Consider the following 22,232-nt stretch of genomic DNA (forward strand, 5'->3'; position numbering starts at 1 on the left):
ACAATCTTAGTAGAATTTTTATATACGCCTCTGTATAATTGTCGTTTGTTTTATCGATGTGCTTTAGTGAGGCTGGTTTTTTTTATTCAAATTATTAATTGTGTTTTTCCAAATGTTCTTACACTGATCGAGATAGGGGAGATTGAGTATTCACATAACTACTACCAAAAACGTATGATACAGATTCTGTTGCTCAAAACATCAGATGTCTTTCTGCGAAAACCTTATCTGGTTCGCTCGAAACAAAAGTTTGGAAAAGCTAAAAGCATAATACGTTTGAGAGCATGAAAACCAAAATGTCCAAAACAGAACTGTCCAAACCGTCCTAAACAGAACCGTCCAAACCGTCCAAGGTCAACATTGCCTATAGAATTTGAAACCTTAGTTTTAGTTTAATTGCGTAAGTGGAAAGAAATTTACAGACAAATTTCCTCGCTTAACTCATGCAAGTAGAGAAGAACTGCATATAGGGTGAATTGTAACCCCGGAACTGATAGCCTCCCAGCAGCGTTACGATCAAGGGTACAAACTAAAGGTATAATACCGATTTCAGTGCTTACAAAATTTATTTCTGGAATAACCTTTATCATACTTTTTCCCCAGTCATGAACATTTGTCAGTTGTTGTTGCTGTCGCTTTGTTTTTATATATCGTCAACTTAGAGCTTGATATTGATGTATGTACATCTGTCCTTCGTTTTTAACCTAAACAAGTCCATTTTTATTGTGATAGTTGGTTGTTTCGTTTTTGACTTTCTCCTCAAATGTTCTTTCATTTTTAGTTACACGCTGATGATCAATCGCTAACAACATTAGCGGGTGTGAGCACACAGACACCATAGAGTTTGTAAGTAGATATATCATTGGCTAATCATTTAACTCCCCACAGAAATTGTTTACGAGGAAACGTACCAGTTTATTTTACGTCTATTAGTTGTTTATTGTGAAGACTTATGATGATCTCTTGATGTTTTCCATCTTTTTTTTTATCAGATTACTTACTCAATGATCTGAAATCTCTTAATATTCATTCATAAGCAATTAGCAGGGTTACAAATTCGGTTTCCGCTTTGTGTAGGCTAGTAAAAGAAGACAAGATACTGTTCAAACGTACAATGTATATGAGGTGTAATACCACCATTGATTTTCCCCTATTAGTCTTTGTTAAATTTGCACTTTTCAAAAAATTGTGCAGAATTTATCTTTGTTTCAAATAAAGAAATACTTGGCATGAGTAAAGCTTTATCCTGTCCAGTAATATAGACAAAATTTCACATGACATTTCATTGCATATAAGAAAATAACCATCACTGGAAGTTAACCAATCAAATTTTCACCTCTTTTTTTACCTGTGTGCAAGCTTTAGTAACCATGTAACCTCAAGTTTCCAAAATATTCTATAGAAACCCCAAATAAAAAAACAATGGTGCTTTGAAATACCCAAGATATATGTTTATGACCCAGAAATTTTTTACTGCAATGAAATGTATGATAAATTACCTGTCAAATTCAAAGGAATATTTTTTTACGACCCTTTTTAAGAATTCGGAATTTTAAAATATCAAAACAAAATCTTTACGATATCGTGGCAAATATGTTTGTTGTCACTGGACACAAGCTCAAAATTCTAAAGTACTTGTTCAGATGAGTATACCATCATGCTTTCGTACATTTTACTCAAAACCATAATAGTACTGATATACGGCTATCAAACACAAGCGTCATATCGTGTTTACTTTTTATTGTTCCAAACAAGCGTTAGTAATAATAGCTTAGCATTCTATAGCACAGACGAAAGAATAAATGAATGAATAAACGAACGAACGAACAACGAACGAACGAACGAACAAACAAACAAACAAACAAACAAACGAATTTATAGCTTTTTAAGTTGGATGATGTGCAGCAGATCATATCAAATCTCTATGTATGTCCCCTCCCCCGTTTCTATATTTTACCGTGACTACCAGGTATCAAGGTTATTATAAGCATTTAACAATGAATATTTTACATTGGAAATATAATATATGGAACGGTAACAATGAAATGTCAGAATATTTATACATTTTTTTCATATATGATATAATATAAAGGGAGAACATTGTAAATTCCAGGAAAAGACAATGACATTCTTCTCGTTTATGAATAAAATTAAAATTATTAAAAAAAAGATAAACTGTTGTTGGGTTCCGGTCTCATTGACTTATACCCACATCTTCTTTTGTTAATGGTCACCCACATTAACAGTCCCAACAACATTAATATTTGATTACACAGATATTTGTAAAGTACAAATAAAGACATCTTAAGATTAAAAAAAAAAATCTCCCATCCAAAATCGTTGTCAAATAAAAACGAAGACAGTTCGACTTCCGTAAAAAAAGATTTGGCCATATTCACCATTTCTAGTAAAGGAACACACTAAGGATTATCTTAACCTATAAAACTATATTCAGAAAATTAGAATAATTTAAAAAAAAAAGAAAAAATAAAATAATCTGAAGGAAAGAAACCATTATTATATTGAGAAAGATTTCCAACTTTTGTTTGTTGTTAAAACCTATCAACAACAAAATTCTACTAAACTCGCTATTGAGTTTACGAATGTTTTCTTTATATCAAATATTTACATATTAAGTATTTGCAACAGAATTTAAACCAAAAAGATGAGAAAGCTGAAAAAATACTAATATCTTACAACATATAAGAGGGTATGAATGGGGTCCATCTTTCTGTATTCTTAGATTTTTTAGGTCATATTTCCCTATTCTTTATATTTTTTGCCCATTATTCTCTATTCTTTTTTTTTGTCCATTTTTCTCGAAACTTTTATTTTACTCTTTATTCTGCCCCTTTTGCCTATTATTCTCTACTCTGTAATCCCCATCCAGACCCTCATATAACAAATGTTAGTTGAACTACTTAAAATTATTATAATTATCAAAGTTAGTAACTTTTTATCAGTCATCCTTTGCACAGCAAGCGAAACTGACGCCACAGCAACACAATAGACAGGAGATTCCTATGAGAATGTAGGTAGCGTTCAGTAACCAGAAGGAGAAGTAAAACAGTACTGGTTGACAGTAATCAGCTTTCGTAGAATCAGTAGAGAAATTGTTGTGTGTTCTGTATATCCATACGTTGCCTGCAGAATAGAAAGACGAGAGAAATTTAACTTTACCAACATAACTTGACAGTCGAGTCATCTCGATCTTATTTCATACTTCTGGTATATGTACTGGTGCTATGACAGTGTTATTAATTGTGTAGATTGCAGTTTGTTTAACGTCCAGTTGCAAATATGTCATGCATATTCCGGACGAACACAAACCATTCATGAAATTAGTACAGTATGCCCAACTGACACCCATCTTTTAAAGCATTACTTTACTACCGGATTGGAGGGTCATATTTCTTTCCCTTGTCTACCATTGCCTGGTTTTCAATGGGAAGACAGCAATTAAGTTGGTGTAATTTGCCTGACTCGAGTGTCCAGTTATGTTGGTAACACATGTTAACATCAGGCCATATAAGGTATATATAATATCATGCAAATCATGTTGAATGACGATGAATAATAGGTCAACTTTCAACGTGAATTTATTTACATTATTCCCTATAACTTGAAAGGGGGGGGGGGGGGGGTATGGTTTTTTCTTGAAAAAAATATTCTGATCCCCAATTTGATGAAAAAAAATATTGTGGTCAAGCAGTTGACAAAAAAAAATATTCTGAATCCAGATTTCCCAATACCTCAAAGTGTTAAATTTTGAAAAAAATAATTTGATTGATAATCAGCGTCGAAAAACTAAACTTTCCGCGAAAAAAAATTTCTGTTTCAGACAAAAAACCTTACTCCCCCCTTTGAAGTTAAATGGTTGCTGCCTGACTAAATAGAATATTGGTTCAGTTAATGAAAATAACACTTAACTCATTTCGTGAGTCCAAAGTGCAGTGCTGGATTCACTTTAACCGGAAATGCTCAATTCCAAACATTTGAAAGACAAGGATGTATAAATGTCACATACCACAAATGAACCAAGCAAATAGAAAACAACCAATCAATCCATCAAAGAAATTTGTCGGTGCACCCCCTTCTTGTTCCTCCTCGGTTCTCTTGGCTTTACTTTTCTGTAGCAAACTAGACAGATCTTTGACAATAGAGAAAGCACCAGCTACTATTAAGTAAATAGGAATTAAACGTTGTGCTGGACAATCATGTAGATATAAGCTTCCTGTAATAAGAAAAGAACTGTCAAATTTTAAACGGTTACTACTAATCTTCAAATGTTCATCTCGAATAAATGGTTTTTTTTTTATCTCAAAACTGCAGGGTGTTACCAATGACGTTTTGAAAATGTGATAATTTTCTTTATGAATCTTATAAGTACCATAACATGCCTTTTCCTTTTTAAAAATTCTATATTTCCTGACAACAAAAGGTAATTATATTAACCTTTGTCGGACCAGAAGTTAAAAACCATAATAATTCTTCATGCAATTGATATAAATTTCAATTATTGCACAATTAAAGTTCTAACAAAATGTTGCATACGTTATATTGTATCACATTGCTATGCTCACAAGTTATAAGACTTTGCAATTGATTCCTACAATTCCAAAATCCTTTTAAATTAATTTCAACTAAATGGATATACATGCCTGTTTTTTTTCAGATATTCTACTACTACTAGCAAATACATTTATGGAAATGTAACCCATCACAATTAAAGGGGACCATTGGCATGGATTTTGGTTATGACACCACTTCTTAACAACGTTCTTAGTTCGACCCTTTGCCAAAATAAAAAAGAAATTTAAAATTAAAAGAACGATTTAGTATTTCTTCTAATGCTCTTACCTGTAAGCATTCTGTAAATCTAATAAAAAAGCTACAATTGTCTGAACAATCAATATGCTTTGCTCTGCTCATAAAACAATCATCAGACTTTGCTCTGATCATAAAAAGATACAACTTTGCTAATTTTGAAATAAAAACGTTCAAATAAACAATTAACCTACAATTGTCGTTTTTTCTAATATGGATAGTTGATTCGCACAGCCGATAAGCATGTAAATTTACTCTTTTACAAATAAAATAACGTTTTGGTTAAATATTAACCAACAGTTGACACCTTTCTTGTATAGGTCGTTGTTTCGCTCTGATCATAAGAATATCATATGATACATACCTATGATTATACAAGCAATTGGTATCGACAGGAACAGGACAAGGAGAATGGTACAGATCGCTAGAATAATAATAAATTTATTTACATAATAATTTCATTTTTCTATTTAATTGATGTTTAACAACCTCCATCAGGGACCAAACGGAGACACCAAACGGGCTTTCTAATAATAGTAAAATGTACTTATTTTAATGCCGAGGATATATTTTTTAATTATGAAGAAAAATAAGGAGTTGGGAAAAGGGGAATTATAAATTCATTGTGATCTGTTAGGTCTTTTAAAAAAAAGATGCAAGAGCGACCTATATAATTGTTTAAGTAAGTAAAACTTTGTTATGCTTAGAGCTTTACACACATTATAATAGAAAAGAAAAGATATTTGGTACCCATCCATGACACAAAATCAGTACATACACAGCAACAAACACAACTAGAGGCTCTCAAGAGCCTGTGTCGCTCACCTGACTCTACTTTGGTTTTAGAAATCATGTAAAGATAGATAAAAATCATAACAGATACCCAAATAATGATTGAGGCCAAATTTTGATTAATATTGGTCCCGTTATTTAATAAAATATCCTGGTGGCCATCTTGAACAGTAAATCGGCAACAAAGTAGCAACACTTGGTCAGCACTTCATAAGGAACATTCATGCCATGTTTGGTTTCATTCCATTCAGTGGTACTCTAAAAGAAGACATTTGTATGTATTTCCCATAGGGTCCTATGTTAAACTAAGCCCCCCCCCCCCCTAGCGGCCATCTTGGATGATGGATCGACTGCAAAGTAACAACACTTGGTCAGCAACTCATAAGGAACATTCATGCCATGTTTGGTTCAATTCCATTCAGTGGTTCTCTAAAAGAAGACAATTGTATGTATTTCCCATAGGGTCCTATGTTAAACTAAGTCCCCCGCTGTCGGCCATCTTGGATGATGGATCGGCTGCAAAGTAACAACACTTGGTCAACATCTCATAAGGAACATTCATGCCATGTTTGGTTCCATTCCATTCAGTGGTTCTCTAAAAGAAGACATTTTTATGTATTTCCCATAGGGTCCTATGTAAAACTAAGTCCCCCGCTGGGGGCCATCTTGGATGATGGATCAGCTACAAAGTAACAACACTTGGTCAGCATCTCATAAGGAAGATTCATGCCATGTTTGGTTTCATTCCATTCAGTGGTTCTCTAAAAGAAGACATTTGTATGTATTTCCCATAGGGTCCTATGTTAAACTAAGTTCCCCGATGGCAGCCATCTTAGATGATGGATCGGCTACAAAGTAACAACACATGGTCAACACCTCATAAGGAACATTCATGCCATGTTTGGTTTTATTCCATTCAGTGGTTCTCTAAAAGAAGTCATTTGTATGCATTTCCCATAGGGTCCTATGTTAAACTAAGTCCCCCGCTGGCGGCCATCTTGGATGATGGATCGGCTACAAAGTAACAACACTTGGTGAGCACCTCATAAGGAACATTCATGCCATGTTATGTTTTATTCCATTCAGTGGTTCTCTAAAAGAAGTCATTTGTATGCATTTCCCATAGGGTCCTATGTTAAACTTAGTCCCCCGCTGGCGGCCATCTTGGATGATGGATCGGCTACAAAGTAACAACACTTGGTCAGCACCTCATAAGGAACATTCATGCCATGTTTGGTTTCATTCCATTCAGTGGTTCTCTAGAAGAAGTTCAAAATGTAAAAAGTTAACGCCGACGACGGACGACGACGGACGACGCCGGACGACGCCGGACGACGACGGACGACGGACGACGGACGCCAAGTGATGAGAAAAGCTCACTTGGCCCTTCGGGCCAGGTGAGCTAAAAAGCAAAGGACCAGCGCTTTTATTGCTGTTCTTTATCTCAAAGTCACAGTGAGGCCTTCATCACGGAGCAAAAAATCTCACCTCACTACAAGTTTAAGACGGCTCCTAGCAACGGTTTGAGTAGATTTTTTTGGAAACTGACGATCACGCCACAACTGTGAATTAAAGAACGAAGCTATGGATAGACTTGTTTCTACATTTCTATCATAAAGGAATAACAGTTCTGTAGTCGAAGAGTTGTCGCCGTCAATTGACGATTTGATGGTCGCAAATGCAGTTTTACTTGCGACACGTACTGTGTCGTAGCGTTGTTTTTGAGGTAGGTGTTGTATGATTTTCGATTGTATTGTAGTAATGGAACTTTAGTTGATTCAAGCAATTCAATCTTAGTGGCGACATGCCAACTGTGGATTTGTACTTTACTTTTGTTCATGTACTATGTAATGTGAAGAACTTCTTTTTAATATGCAGCGTTTTCAAGCGCATGATTCGGTTTATCGAAGATTTAACTTGGCATCCTGGACAAACCTCCTCTTCGCGTCAGTTCGTCTACTGTCGAGCAGTAAGCTAGTATGATCCCAGTCTATCGAAGATTCAGTCCGTTGGTATATGTTTGTAAAAAGTTACAAAGGAGAAAAGTCCGTTGATCGAGTAGGCTACTGGTCCGTTGAGAGTAACTTGTAAACAATTGCTACAAATTTTGTAGGACTTTTTTTTATTTTCTAGTATTCATATTTTTTTGAAATGAAGAACAAAAAATCTTGAAAACTGCTCATGTTAAAAATTTAGTAAGTCTTATTCTATTTGTAATGATATAAATTCACTATTATAATTTTTAATCTGCATAACATTACTAAAGAAAACAGATAGATGTAGGGCGGTGCCTTTGTTTACATTGTGTTATACCAAAATCCTCGATTGAGTTACACGCCTTCATTGATTTCACTATTATGCGTGATTTTACCATATTGTATTGTGATAGTGACAGACTTAATCCTTATCAATTTGCTATATGTATTGAAATATATTGAACACATATTAATACTATATTCTTCAAAATACTTTTTTTCAAAAATCCAGATCAACAAACCGTGCTACTCAGATCAACGAACTTTTCTCCCTTATGTAGATCAACGGACTGAGTCTCCGATGAACCGAACGACACCCTTCGTTATCATTGGTTGTTTTACACTGCCAAGTGTTACTTACTAGATCCAAGGATAATTGTAAACCCTCTCTTAGCAAAACTAACGTTCCCATCTGAAGTATGTCTTGCTTCCTTAAGTTTTCCGTAAATGGAATCGTACGAAGGAGGTGGCGATTCTGCAATAGAAGCATAGAACACAATGTATCATAATCGGATGTTATTTCTTAGAATGTGACAAAACAGAACTTTGAATTACGTTAAACAATTTAAATAGTATATATAATTGAGAAGACATTTTTATCCAGGTTTAATGCGACAATACATTTTTAACTTCATAGTAAAATGAACATTTTTGATATATGAACTTTCTTCTTGTATTTGGACAAAGGAAAGATATTGTGTGCACAGCAACATGTTTTCCCAATTTGCAAAATAAAGAATTTTCATTAGATCTATTTCATACGTAATTGATATTTGAAGCACCTTGTATGTATTACTTCTTTGAATTGTTATGCATGTTTCTAAATCATATTTTCATATCTTTGTAAATCTCGAATTATTTACTGTACATGTACATAGTGAGAGTTACACATAAATTGATTCTTTGAATTTACAAGTAATAGCTTTTCCAATAATCTTGTCGGTTTTTAGCTCATTATGTTGAAAATAGTTTTTTTTTTTTTTTGCTTTGTATTTTCATCCATTCAGAATATTGCTCTGCATATAAATTGTGATTTCTAAATCACTTGCGTTTTGGCCTGTACTTATTTCAATAAACTTGTTTTATAAATCAATTTTCCAGCAGACATGTCATATTTACTCTCTGTTTGAGAAAAGTGTGATCAAGATCTTTCATTAATTGTCCCGATAAAACAACTAACAAACGTTTTAGATCCCCTCGAATCTTTATCATACCGGAAATTGTGACCTACTTCTGCAGGTTCCATGCAGGAGCGCATAAAGGAACATGTACTTTAGTTACCTGCTTTTCGCTTATTATTGTTTTGCACAAAAATAATGACATGCCGCTGGTTATAAAATTGAGAATGGAAATGGGGAATATGTCAAAGAGACAACAACCCGACCAAAGAGCAGACAACAGCCGAAGGCCACCAATGGGTCTTCAATGCAGAGAGAAAATCCCGCACCTGGAGGTGGTCCTCAGCTGGCCCCTAAATAAAATTGTGTGCTAGTTCAGTGAAAATTGACGTCACACTAAACCCCAAAACATATAAATGAACTAAAATTAAAAAAAAACATACAAGACCAACAAAGGCCAGAGGCTCCTGACTTGGGACAGGCACAAACATGCGGCGGGGTTAAACATGTTTTGTGAGATCTCAATGTCGTTTATACTTTTTATATTTGTCATGTCGGAACCTTTTATAGCTTACAATGCAGAACACAAGTATTTCTCATTGTTAAATGCTGTAGGGTAATGTATATGTGCTAACATCTATGTCATTTTGTCTCTGGTGGATAGTTACCTCGATCATTGGTAATCATACTATTATATCTTCTTATTTTTATGTTATAAATATCTGACTGGCTAATTTTCTGGACCGTTGCTTAACATAATTATACTAAAACTATGGTTTTGAACATTTGCCAGCACTATTCACATGCATCGATCAAAGATCAACTATATAGCATTTGTTGTCAGAACATTATAATACAAACATACACATGAAGCTGTAATTATTGTTTTCTCCGATGTTAGCAAACCGAGTTCGTTCCTGTTCATTCACTTAAGGTCTCCTGAATTTGTGTATTTAATTTTGCGATTTAAGTGATTCTGTGTTGATTGCATATTTTTGAAGTCTTTGTAAAATTATTCACAATTATTTTTTTTTCAAATTTAGTGATTGAAATATTGTAAAGACATGTATCCATTGAAGAAACCCGAGTGTTGACCTTATTTAGCTTTGTTGTTAATTTGGCTGCTGTCTTATTTATGATACCCTACATCTAATATTTACACAAATGTATCCGGTAACACTTTATATATTTTTAAATAAAATTGAGAATGGAAATGGGGAATATGTCAAAGAGACAACAATCCGACTAAAGAGCAGACAACAGCCGAAGGCCACCAATCGGTCTTCAATGCAGAGAGAAAATCCCGAACCCGGAGGTGGTCCTCAGCTGGCCCCTAAATAAAATTGTGTGCTAGTTCAGTGAAAATGGACGTCACACTAAACTCCAAAACATATAAATGAACTAAAATTAAAAAAACATACAAGACTAACAAAGGCCAGAGGCTCCTGACTTGGGACAGGCGCAAAAATGCAGCGGGGTTAAACATGTTTTGTGAGATCTCAACCCTACCCCTATACTTCTAGTCAATGTAGAAAAAAGAAACACATAGCAATACGCACAGTAAAACTCAGTTAAAAAAAGTCCGAGTCCGATGTCAGAATAGGTAACAAAAGAAACTAAGCAAAATGACAATGATACATAAATGAACAAGGGACTACTAGCAGTTACTGATATGCCAGCTCCAAACCTCAATTAAACTGATTGAGAGATTATGTCTTCATCATATGAAAATCAAATACAATCCCTCCCGTTAGGGGTTTAGTATCATACCATCATAAAATATATGAGAAGAACATAAGCCGTATCATGCCAACAACTGGTTTTAGAAAAAATGTGTTTATTTCCGATGCAAAGACCCTATGAGTGAATCAATATTAGTACCAAAATATGCAATCCTTAATGACTTGACAACAGTATCGTAACTATATCCTTTCCGAATAAGTCTGTTTAAAGGTTTGGTTAGCTTTTGAGGTGAATGCCGACATTTTTGTGCTTTGTAAAGAATATTACCATAACATATTGGATGTGAAATACCTGAACGTATTAGATGTCTGCATGTTGATTTATATTTACGAATGATGTCCTTGTAGCGATGATAAAATGTAGTAAATGTTTTGACTAGTTTGTGATATCGAAAACCCCGGTGTAATAATTTTTCAGTAATACAGAGATTTCTTTCGTTGAAATCAAATACGTTGTTACATACACGAGCGAAACGAACAAGTTGAGATATATAAACACCATAAGATGGCGACAAGGAAACGTCACCATCTAAAAATGGATAATTAACAATAGGAAATGAAAAATCATCTCTTTTATCATAAATTTTGGTATTAAGCTTCCCGTTAAAGATAAAGATATCAAGATCCAGGAAAGGGCAGTGTTCATTGTTAGTATTAGCTTTATTGAAAGTCAGTTCGGCAGGATAAATCTCTTTAGTGTACATACTGAAGTCGTCATTATTGAGAGTCAATATATCATCTAAATATCTAAAAGTGTTATTAAATTTTTGAATCAGATGTTGTTTCGATGGGTCTTTGCTGATTTTAGTCACAAATTGTAACTCATAACAATACAGAAACAGGTCCGCAATAAGTGGTGCACAGTTAGTCCCCATGGGAATTCCGATAACCTGTATACTTGCTTTCAAAACGGACCTTAACCGACGCTAATGTGTATAAAATACCCCCCGGTTCCCCTAAAAAAAAAGGACCTGTATCAAATGTATGAAGATATATTATTTTCCCCTTAGGAAGTTGACCTTAGAAGTAGACCGTTTTGTCATCAGAACCTAGTCCGAATAATTTAACCGTCTTGAAAAGTTATTTTTAAGTTTTTTTGCTGTGATGCCTTCCTGCGCAAAAAAAATAGACATCTCAATTATTCGCACTACACTGTACCGTGATGGACGTTGGCGTGATAAGAAATTTGACATATGTTTTCATCAACCCACCTCTCCACCAGACCCGGTATAAATGAACATCAAAATTAATAGAAACTTGAGATAAAGACATTTTTATACTTTTGAATTATATCGTTAATAGATACTCATCTTTGATTTTTGTTAACTACAGACAAAACCATACACGATCCTTTCTATTTATGTGTTTATGAACATTTGTACATGGCTCTGCACAATCACGACAGTGTGTTTCTTGATATAGCGTAACTTAGTTAAATCACCACGTGTGCATTTTATACATCACAAACACGCTTATGCTTCGGCTATTTATAGATAAGCGTTTAAAATTATTATCCTGTATAACGATACGCATGAGTGATAACTAATACACATCAACAAGGTAATTATGAATGCGAAAGTTAAAATAATATTTATATTTGATGCAAACACAATTAAATAATAAAGACAGAACAAAACTAAATTAATTTGAATCACTTTAGCGTTTAGCATTGTGGCATTAAAATATCGATTCAACACTTCACTTTCAACTTCAATGAACACTTCACTGGCATTTTTATAACCTACTATCATGATTTCTTTCCGGCCACACTTACGGATACGCTCGCATATAATAGATGCACCTCTGTCAACGTATATTTGTTCCGCCTAACAGAAGTTCCACTGGAAACTTTGTTATAAACAATGTCATAATATCTGTTCCTGTTGGAACAAATATTCTATACCATTTATTCCGTTAGGAACATTTACTATAATATTTATTCCAGTGGAAATAATATTCCAGAATATTGTTTCCATTTGGAACTTATATTATGAAGGAACTTCTATTCCGTGACACCTCTATATTACCCAATCAGATGTCAAGAAAGCCTTTATTTTATACGGAACAAGCTATATCTTTTTAATGTTTACCAATGAGAATCCATTAAAACATTTATCCCATTGTGACTTGAAGCGTAACTATGACTAATTAGACCGGGTCTCAAGTGATACACTTAACGTTATATTACTTGTCCACTTTCAGTACATGCACAGCAAAAAACACTTAAAATTATTTTTTTTAAATCGTATAATTTGTAAATTAAAGAATGGTGATATGTTATTAACATCATATATAGGAAGTAATTTGAAGAACAAATCGTATATAATGCAGATTAAACATAGGGAATGCGTAATAATGTATCAGTTTTGACTATCAGCGCTTATCAGCAATATGGTCATCGATCGGTGTGAAATATCCATACTGATCTGAATTCTGATCTTCCGTATATATTTTCTTCTCTACATTACCTATTTCTGGAATTTATAACTCATACAGGTCCGGCAATAGACAATAGACTCTTATCCATATCATTAGAAATCAATCAAAACCAACCAGGGTTTTCGATATCACAAACTAGACTTAGAAGTCAAAACATTTACTAAATTTTATCATCGGTACAAGGACATCATTCGTAAATATAAATTAACATGCAGACATCTTATAAGTTCAGGTATTTCACGTCCAATCTTTTATGGTAATATTCTTTACAAAGCACAAAAATGTCGGCATTCACCTCAAAAGCTAACCAAACCTTTACAGCTCTTTTCATAATGCTAGCAAGACAAAGAATTGTTTGGCTTGCTTGCTTTGTTTGTGTCAATGTTTGCTCAAGCATTGTTATTAACATTGACATATATATGAAAACAACAAAAAAAGGGGGATTTAAGTAATAGTTATACACCGAGGGATAGGTGTGTCTGGATAAGAAACTCGGTCGGCCGGAGGCCGGAGGGGTTTCTTATCCAGACACACCGTATCCCGAAGTGTATAACTACCTTACACCCCATTCTAAACCCTATATTTGTTAACATTGATTATTAAATGAAAAAAAAACCAAAAACGATAGCATATTTATTGACAATATCAAACCATGATTTATAAGAATATTTTTATTACATGAAACCCCGCTAGTAACCTTTCTTTGGTTATCTTCGTTCAAACTTTGACACGTGAGTATATTTTACAAATGTCAAAGTTGTTTTGCATATTCCCGTTAAATCCATGTGCTAATATGGATCAGCAGGTCAAGGTTGACTGTTTCGTGTATTCTTATTACAAACAAAAAAAAAATACATCATGCTCCTGGTATACAGTTGTCAATATGGACGGGTATAAGACGGACGACATTTTGTGGCAAGCGGTGGATTTGGTAGAAGAGACTAAAGATAAAGGCAATATTATAACCCAAAGTACTTACCTGTATCAGTTTAATAAAGTTAATCAAAACTGTATTTTATATCTTACGATTTTATCAAAAACAAAAGCCCCCCCCCCCCCCCCCCTCCCTCTCTCTTCTCGAGAATAAAAAAAAAAACATTCATATTCGAACATACTAAGGGATAGGTGTGTCTGCATTATAAAACCCTTCTACCAGACACGCTCAACATACAATATTTAATATAAAGGAACTCCCTTTTTGGGGCATTTAAATAAAAGTCGGGTCTAACCCGCGGAACCCCCCGGATCGGGCTCTGGGTAACCGGAGGAGGTATCCGGGAGTTAGAATCCCCATTTTTTTAAAAGATCAATGCTTTAGAATAGAGACGTATGACTGGGATAAAAAAAATACCTTCAAGCAAAAGAGTATTAAAGGATTATTTTTGTATTCCATATAGATGCTTATTGTAATTTCCTAAAATGTGTTTTTTTTTTAAATATCATGAAACAATTTGTAGTGAACATTATTAGTAATTTCTTATGTTCATGCTATTTAAAAAAATAATCAATTTCTATTGTTACGAATAACAATGGACTTTGTTTGCGGGATGTAGAAGCAGGGGTTTCCAGAAACCCCGCTTGTCACACCCTGTGGTCAAAATCCATTGTTATTCGTAACAATAGATATATTCAATTTACGCTTGTTTCAGAAATAGAAACTATGAAGTATAACAATAGAACTGGGGTGTAAACTTGTATACATTATATTTAAATTTGATTGGACATTATCAAATAATCAAATTTACCTATACACAGGTTTAACTCCGCCTACTTATATTGTTTGCAGCTGTCAATCTTAATTACAATGCTTGAGCAAACATTTATACAAACAAAGCAAGCAAGTCAAACAAACCTTTGCCTTGTTAGCATTATGAAAAGAGCTGTAAACAGACTTATTCGGAAGGGATATAGTTACGTTACTGTTGTCAAGTCATTAAGGATTGCATATTTTGGTATTAATATTGATTCACTCATAGGGTCTTTGCATCGGAAATAAACACATTTATTCTAAAACCAGTTGTTGGCATGATACGGGTTATGTTCTTCTCATATATTTTATGATGGTATGACACTAAACCCTTAACGAGAGGGATTGTACTTGATTTTCATATGATGAAGACATAATATTTCAATCAGTTTAATTGAGGTCTGGAGCTGGTGTATCAGTAACTGCTGGTAGTCCTTTGATAATTTATGTATCATTGTCATTTTGCTTAGTTTCTTTTGTTAATTATTCTGACATCGGACACAGACTTCTTTTAAACTGAGTTTTACTGTTCGTATTGCTGTGTGTTTCTTTATTCTACATTGGCGAGAGGTATAGGGGGAGGGTTGAGATCTCACAAAACATGTTTAATTTATTTTGTATTTACATTGTATCATAGGTCAAATTTATTTGTTCAGTGTATGTTTAATGGTGTTAATATGTCCTTTGATTGAGTTAAGCTATTTCAGTTGATATTTTATAGTGTGTCTTTCTATGTTGTGATGTTACACTATTGTTTCAGAAAAAGGGTGAAGGTTTGGTACCATTAAAACGTTTAAACCCGCTGCATTTGTTTGCACCTGTCCTAAGTCAGGAATCTGATGTTCAGTAGTTGTCGGTTGTTGATGTGGTTCATAAGTGTTTCTCGTTTCTCGTTTTTTATATAGATTAGACCGTTGGTTTTCCCGTTTGAATGGTTTTACACTAGTAATTTTTGGGGCCCTTTATAGCTTACTGTTCGGTGTGAGCCAAGGCTCCGTGTTGAAGACCGTACTGTGACCTATAATGGTTTACTTTTATAAATTTTGACTTGGATGGAGAGTTGTCTCATTGGCACTCATACCACATCTTCTTATATCTATTAACCCCGCCGCATTTTTGCGCCTGTCCCAAGTCAGGAGCCTCTGGCCTTTGTTAGTCTTGTATGTTTTTATTTTTAGTTCATTTATGTGTTTTGGAGTTTAGTATGACGTCCATTTTCACTGAACTAGTACACATTTTTATTTAGGGGCCAGCTGAGGATGCGGGATTTTCTCGCTGCGTTGAAGACCCATTGGTGGCCTTCGGCTGGTATCTGCTCTTTGGCCGGGTTGTTGTCTCTTTGACATATTCCCCATTTCCATTCTCAATTTTGTTGTTAAGTAATAATTTCAAGATTGCGTGTATATATCGTTACCAATAGCGACCACGTCTGCGAAGCAAAAATATGAGAGTTTTCTGTAAAACGTACTGAGGTTTTTAAGGTGTCATTGCTACAATACTAAAACAATTGTAAAAGTCCTTTAACAACTCCCTTAGAAAATTTCAAATCAAATTGACGGTATAGCACGATCAAGAAAACATAACGACAAATAATACTATCAAGAATATAAAAGCTTAATGATTAAGTAAATGTCAAACGGTCTCTGAGCTTTGATGTGTTTCGGACTAACTGACGGACGGATAGGTGACGGACGGACAGATGCCATTACTATATCTGCCGCGGCGCGATGTGAGGTGAACAATAAAATAGTTTTAATATTACTTACCATCTAAGAGAGACATGTTGTATTTTCAAGCTACAAACAATATATGTTATAAGTATAATAATTGCATCGTATGACAATTTTGTAAACTACGGAGAATATATGATATTACTCAATGCATATGTATCCTATGATAAGTGTGATATCATAAAGTACTATTATAAGTACGCACACACACATATATATATATACTCATATTTAACATAAACACTTTTCTATAAATAGTTATTATAAATATATTTGGAATTAGTACAAACATCATCCCATTTATCGATTTCAGTAGAACAAATTATATTTAGACCTTTTACGTACACAAAATCAGGTAAAGAAAGCATTCATCTTTATAACATCAATGTTACAGACGACAAGACATAACATTACATGTAGGTACACATATAAAAAACCGTGAATGTTTAAAAATATACCGCATCAAAAGATGTTTCCAAGGACACTTGTGCATCAAATTTTTCTTCCTATTAAGTGGAAAGCACCGACTATTCTGAAGAAGTAGATATATATATATAAGAGTTCGACAGTATTAAAAGTGGATAACTCAAAGTGTTTTTGTGTCGAAGTATTTAAAGTGGAAAATACAGATTCTTCTGTACAGAGATATATCGATATACACAGACTCGTCTTGGGAGGAAGGCACTTTTTCGATGCCAAAAAAGTTAACGCTGGCAACATCTCTGTCGCTATACCCCAAAGTTTCTGAAAGGACATTCCTACAAGTGGCAGTTGAACATTTTGTGTTTTATTCCTTAAGACGACCGTTTTAACATTGGTCACTAAGAAACCAATAGCAATCATTTGAGTACCCCCGATTTCCTGTAAGTATCTGCAAGCATCCTCTAAATGGTTTGGTTTATTACTATTCTGTTTATATTTCTTCTTTTTTTTTTGCTAGGTTAAATTGTCATGCTAAAGTGTAAAGTCCTTTTCCTGTAACGATACTCATTATACGTTGTTTAATGTACTTTTCGTTATAAACTTGAATGAGTGTGTATGTATGTAACTATGTATTTTTTTTTTTATTAAATTTTCTTTTTTTTTGTCATTGTCTTTGTTAAATTTAAGTCAGTATTTCAAGCTTCACGGTATATGATAAGTTTGAGAAATGAAGATGACATATCTGAAAAGGTCGTTGATTGAATCATACATGTAAGTATCTGAAATTAATCAGATGTCGATTTTTTTTGTCAAAGAAGCAAATAAAACCTCAGTCGGAAATTCATCAGATATTTGTTAAATATAAGTATCACTCCGTGAAATAGCGTAATGAAATCATCATAGCTATAGGTTTAAATTAAAAGAAATATGTATGATAGTGTACGTATATTCAAAATGTACGAAAATGATGCGGCATTGGCGGTCTCAGCGGCTCCTCACTATACCACAATAGGCGTGAAGCGCCTCCTTCATGTCCTTTTTTTGACTGTGTCACTAGGATACTGTCTCATTGACATTTACCCAACATCTCCTTTGTATTCATGTGTTCACATGTTCGTTCTATGCACATTAGCCATTTTTTAAAATTGAATAATCAATATTTTCTTACCCGCGGGTAAATTTTTCGTTCAATCCTCACTTAGAATAAGTGTTAATTCACTGATAATAAATGTTATAAATCAGACAATCTGATACAAGTGAATATATCCGTTTACTTTTTTACACTTCCTGTAATTTGTTTTTGTAAAATACATACGCGATACATTTTTCAATTATTCATAAATATTATATTCCAAATGATCTTCTCTGAAAAGAATTTTTCCGCTGTTAAATAAGAATTAACGAGATAGTGTGTCTTGCATTTTACTGTAAAACAATACTCAGTGCCAAAGCCGAGGTCACAAAATGGCACAAAAATAAATGCTGAATTTTATCTTCATAAAATGCGCTTTTGTTATCTTGATTTATTTTGAAAATTGAAAGAATTTAAAAAATGTAAGAGAACATAGAAGAAGTTTGAACTACGACAAAAATTGATAGATCTAAAACTATTTTATCCTAGGTTTAGTCTGTGATCATGATTGAGGAAATCTAACGAATCCATTTCAGTGGTTGCAGTTATTAAATCGTATATACATATTAATAAGAATCCTAGACATGGCTTATTTGTATCGTCTCGCACCTATGGTTCCGCTAAATAAAAAACGTCCGATAGCCCGAATTGTTTTCCAGGGCACTGTATTGTGGATATGACAGGCATTGTCAGGAGCTTGATTGTGTCACGGAAAGCCTAACGTTATACTTGGTAACAATATAACTTTCGTGTATAGTAGACTGTTGTTAAATTAGCAAATTATTATTTCTGTTTGTATAAATTATCTAGAAACTATTGTTTTACATGTCAAAATTTGAAGTGAATGTAGTGTGCTATAATTCATTTAAGGATGATCGCTACTAAGTTTCAAAATAATAACCTTTTTAAAAGACTATCATAAATTGATAGTATGTAAATAGCGGAACTTAAAAAGCAGAAAAAAGGGAAAGGTTCGTGTCCGTGTTTTCAATATATAATCTATTGAACTTTAGCGGGAAATGATTATTTAGATTTTTCATACATTTAACGTTGGCATCTTTTTTCTTTAAAACACTATGTCGGAAATAATATATAACAATGATTTTATAAGAATTTCATAAATGGCTTTTTAAAGATCTTTAAACTCTATGTAGTAAAATTATGAAAAGAAAAGGAAGGGTTAGCGGACAAAATTTTTATTGGCACTACATCGGCCCAACTAGAGGATTCCGAATATCTGACAAAAATTCAAAAACAAGAGTAGCGAACATCCTTAAAGGGATACTAGCTGCCAAAATGGTATGTCTGAACACTGAATATATTCAAAATTGAAAAAAAAAATAGCTTCTAATGCTACTAGAGGGGGAAAATAGGCCTGATCCTCATCGCTGCATACAGCTGATTGAGGTAACATGTATGCTGGTACATAACTGATCATTCCCTTTTATCGAAACCAACAAAAATTTTGAAACTTAATTTTCCTTGTACAATGAGTGTCGTAAATCAAACGATCGGCAAACAGGAAGTGGTTGCATCGTGGATATAAAATTTCTTACTCGCTACAACTCAACATCATCAAGAGCAGATGAAGTATTAAACGATTCTCCTTCATAGAAGCCAAGAAAAGTTTGACGAAAATTGATGGTCCTCAAATTGTCAAAAAATATCATAAGGACCATAAGAGTAACGGTAGTCCGCAAATTGTGAAAAAATATCATATTAAACTTAAAGGACCTGAGTGTTATATATCGTATACGGTTCCCCAGCTAGGTTAAAGAGTAAAATAAATTATGTCAAAAATATAAAAAAAAACCTGTTACATTTGAAAGACCTTCTGCCAGATCGCATGCAATTCATATTCGGGTATGAAACTTACAGAAAACACAATTCCCTACTTCTGTCTTCCTTTTTGATTCTGTTTTGAAAAAAAAACGTGCTTTCTATCACGTCCGCTATATTTTAAGAAGTGCAAATTAAGTGGAACGAATCCCGACACAGTTACAATAAGTGATCTATATCATGTATATGAAGCATTTAAAATTTCAATACGTTGGGTTTTTTTTAATTGAGTATACGCATAAAGACGAAAACTTTTATAAAGGTACGAGACCATATCGCTGTTTTCGTTGATAAATAGATGTCATAGAACACACATTAATTACACATGTAAAATGGATGATTGACGACTTGGCGCCCCAACTCTGGATCGGCAATTTCTTAGTTTTCTATGTGGACTGCGGTCTGTCGTCCCACGGTCACAAGAAGTCCCCCCATCCCCCCAAAAAAGGCTGTCGGATGTAAAAGTAATATAGCATGTAAAACAAGAAGATCAATAAAATGAGGGAAACTACATCCGCCCACAGCTCATTCAAAGATTTTTTTAATAGGGAAATTGGGCTTAGGTCTTATATCTTTTAACGTCTTTGTAGAAAACAAAGATGAAATGGGGCAAGTCAAATTGTGCTTTTTAAGACGACTCATTTATAAAATTAAAATATAAAATCAAACGAGGAAGTAGAATGTGCCGAAATCTCAGACATTTTAAAACGAAAGTGGATAGAAAGCCTTTTGTAAAGGTGAATAGTAACGATACATTTTTTAAATACGTTACTTTATTGATTATTTTGTCATGTTTGTGATTTTTTTCCAAAGTTAATGAAGCTTCACTTATCGTAAATTACCTATAAATTATGTTTCTTCCTTGACCACATTAACTGGTGTTTATTACCACATTAAACTGGTGTTGTATTGCAGCTGTTAAATCACAACAATGTCTAACGTGTCATATCGATATGAAAGAATTCGCTGGCAAAACGAATCTAGTCAACTCCGTATGAAAATGGAAAAAATCTTGAAACACATAATAATGAATGAAAGGAGGTGTGGGTATACGTAAATGATGAAACAACAAGAAGACGACACTGTATATTCAGATTCAGTTACAAAGTTTCAATCATTTATTTATACCTCAAAGTAAAACGGAAAAAAGTTTGAAGTGCTTCTGTTCTACATACATGAAGTACACTTGAAGACTCAAAGACTATAAAATAATTTGCGCAGAAAACTTAGATTGCAATACAATTAGACAATGATTTGGATTAAAATTGTACGAACTCTGTCTGTCTCCCTTATTCAGATTTGATCTTTGGTTTACAAGTTAAAAGAATCTAATTCGAATTTTTTTCCGCTCACTAACAGCTAACGTTTTGTTCATTTTTAGAGTCATTTTTTCAACAACAAAATCGCTAGACACCACTTCTGCGACGTTAATAGAAAAGTTAATCCATTCTTTACGTTTTTAACTGTGTACGTACCCTGGTGAAAACTTGACGAATCAATAAATGATTCCAGAAACTGTTGTTACGGCAAGGACATAACATTTTACCAAAAAAGGGGCGCTTAATTGAGTTATCTTTTGCGACTTTATTTTCATTCCTCTTGAAGTATTATCCTTTAAATACCTAAAATATAAAATATGTAACAAATGCCTCTACATTAAAGTCATTGGGATTTTTTTTTTCACACAAAAATAATCATTCAACCGCACTGCTTACAAATTTATATAAGTTATTTTTTGCTAACGCGCATAACACTTCGTAAAATCCGTAAATTTTAAGGCTGTTCTTGAAACAAAATGTTACATACCACTATTTCCTACTTACTTTTACTTGTCCCCTATAGTATTAACGGGACAATATACAACTCTTAATTGAAACCAAAATGAGAAGTTATGCATGGTATGACAAGGCCACTATTTTGTTGGATAAGCGCTGATAGTCAAAATTGATACATTTGTTTTTTTCGAATTTCCTTTGCTTAAATCTATTTCTTATGTATGATTGTATAGTGTTAATATCATATCACTAGTCATTACATATATTACGAAAATGAAAGCTCTGTTCATTGATGCATTTACTCGATGCTGATCGATATGTAATTGTAAGATATTTATTTGTTAAAAGTATTTTTCTAAACTATCACATTATACAATTTAGAAAGTATAGGTTTCAAACATTTGTTTTAAAAA

The 22,232-nt window shown here is 33.6% G+C and overlaps 1 protein-coding gene across 3 annotated transcripts; it reads right to left on the reverse strand.

Annotated features, from left to right (window-relative positions):
* Positions 1 to 1,725: 1,725 nt before the first annotated feature.
* Positions 1,726 to 20,989, reverse strand: LOC127715585 (transmembrane protein 272-like). 3 transcript variants are annotated; one of them, XM_052221674.1, is made up of 6 exons: positions 20,887 to 20,989; positions 16,687 to 16,716; positions 8,236 to 8,349; positions 5,192 to 5,251; positions 4,028 to 4,234; positions 1,726 to 3,144 (listed from the first exon to the last, which is right to left on the reverse strand). In XM_052221674.1, exons 2-6 carry the CDS (start codon positions 16,700 to 16,702, stop codon positions 2,960 to 2,962), a joined length of 582 nt encoding a protein of 193 aa, XP_052077634.1. In that variant the 5' UTR covers positions 16,703 to 16,716; positions 20,887 to 20,989; the 3' UTR covers positions 1,726 to 2,959. The 3 variants fall into 3 exon arrangements, with proteins under 3 accessions (XP_052077634.1, XP_052077635.1, XP_052077636.1); XM_052221675.1 differs by lacking the exon at positions 20,887 to 20,989 and adding an exon at positions 18,242 to 18,353; XM_052221676.1 differs by lacking the exon at positions 20,887 to 20,989 and adding an exon at positions 17,109 to 17,908.
* Between the last annotated feature and the right edge of the window lie 1,243 nt (positions 20,990 to 22,232).

This window comes from Mytilus californianus, unplaced genomic scaffold (genome assembly GCF_021869535.1).
Source record: "Mytilus californianus isolate M0D057914Y unplaced genomic scaffold, xbMytCali1.0.p SCAF_9, whole genome shotgun sequence".
NCBI classification, from domain to species: Eukaryota; Metazoa; Mollusca; class Bivalvia; order Mytilida; family Mytilidae; genus Mytilus; species Mytilus californianus.

Excerpts from the sequence above, each read along its gene's own strand:
- LOC127715585 (XM_052221674.1), bottom strand. Across the intron at positions 5,252-8,235 it reads TACAATTATCCTTGGATCTA|CGATCTGTACCATTCTCCTT; the intron begins GTAAGTAACACT and ends TTATTATTCTAG. Across the intron at positions 3,145-4,027 it reads ATTTGCTTGGTTCATTTGTG|GCAACGTATGGATATACAGA; the intron begins GTATGTGACATT and ends TCTATTCTGCAG.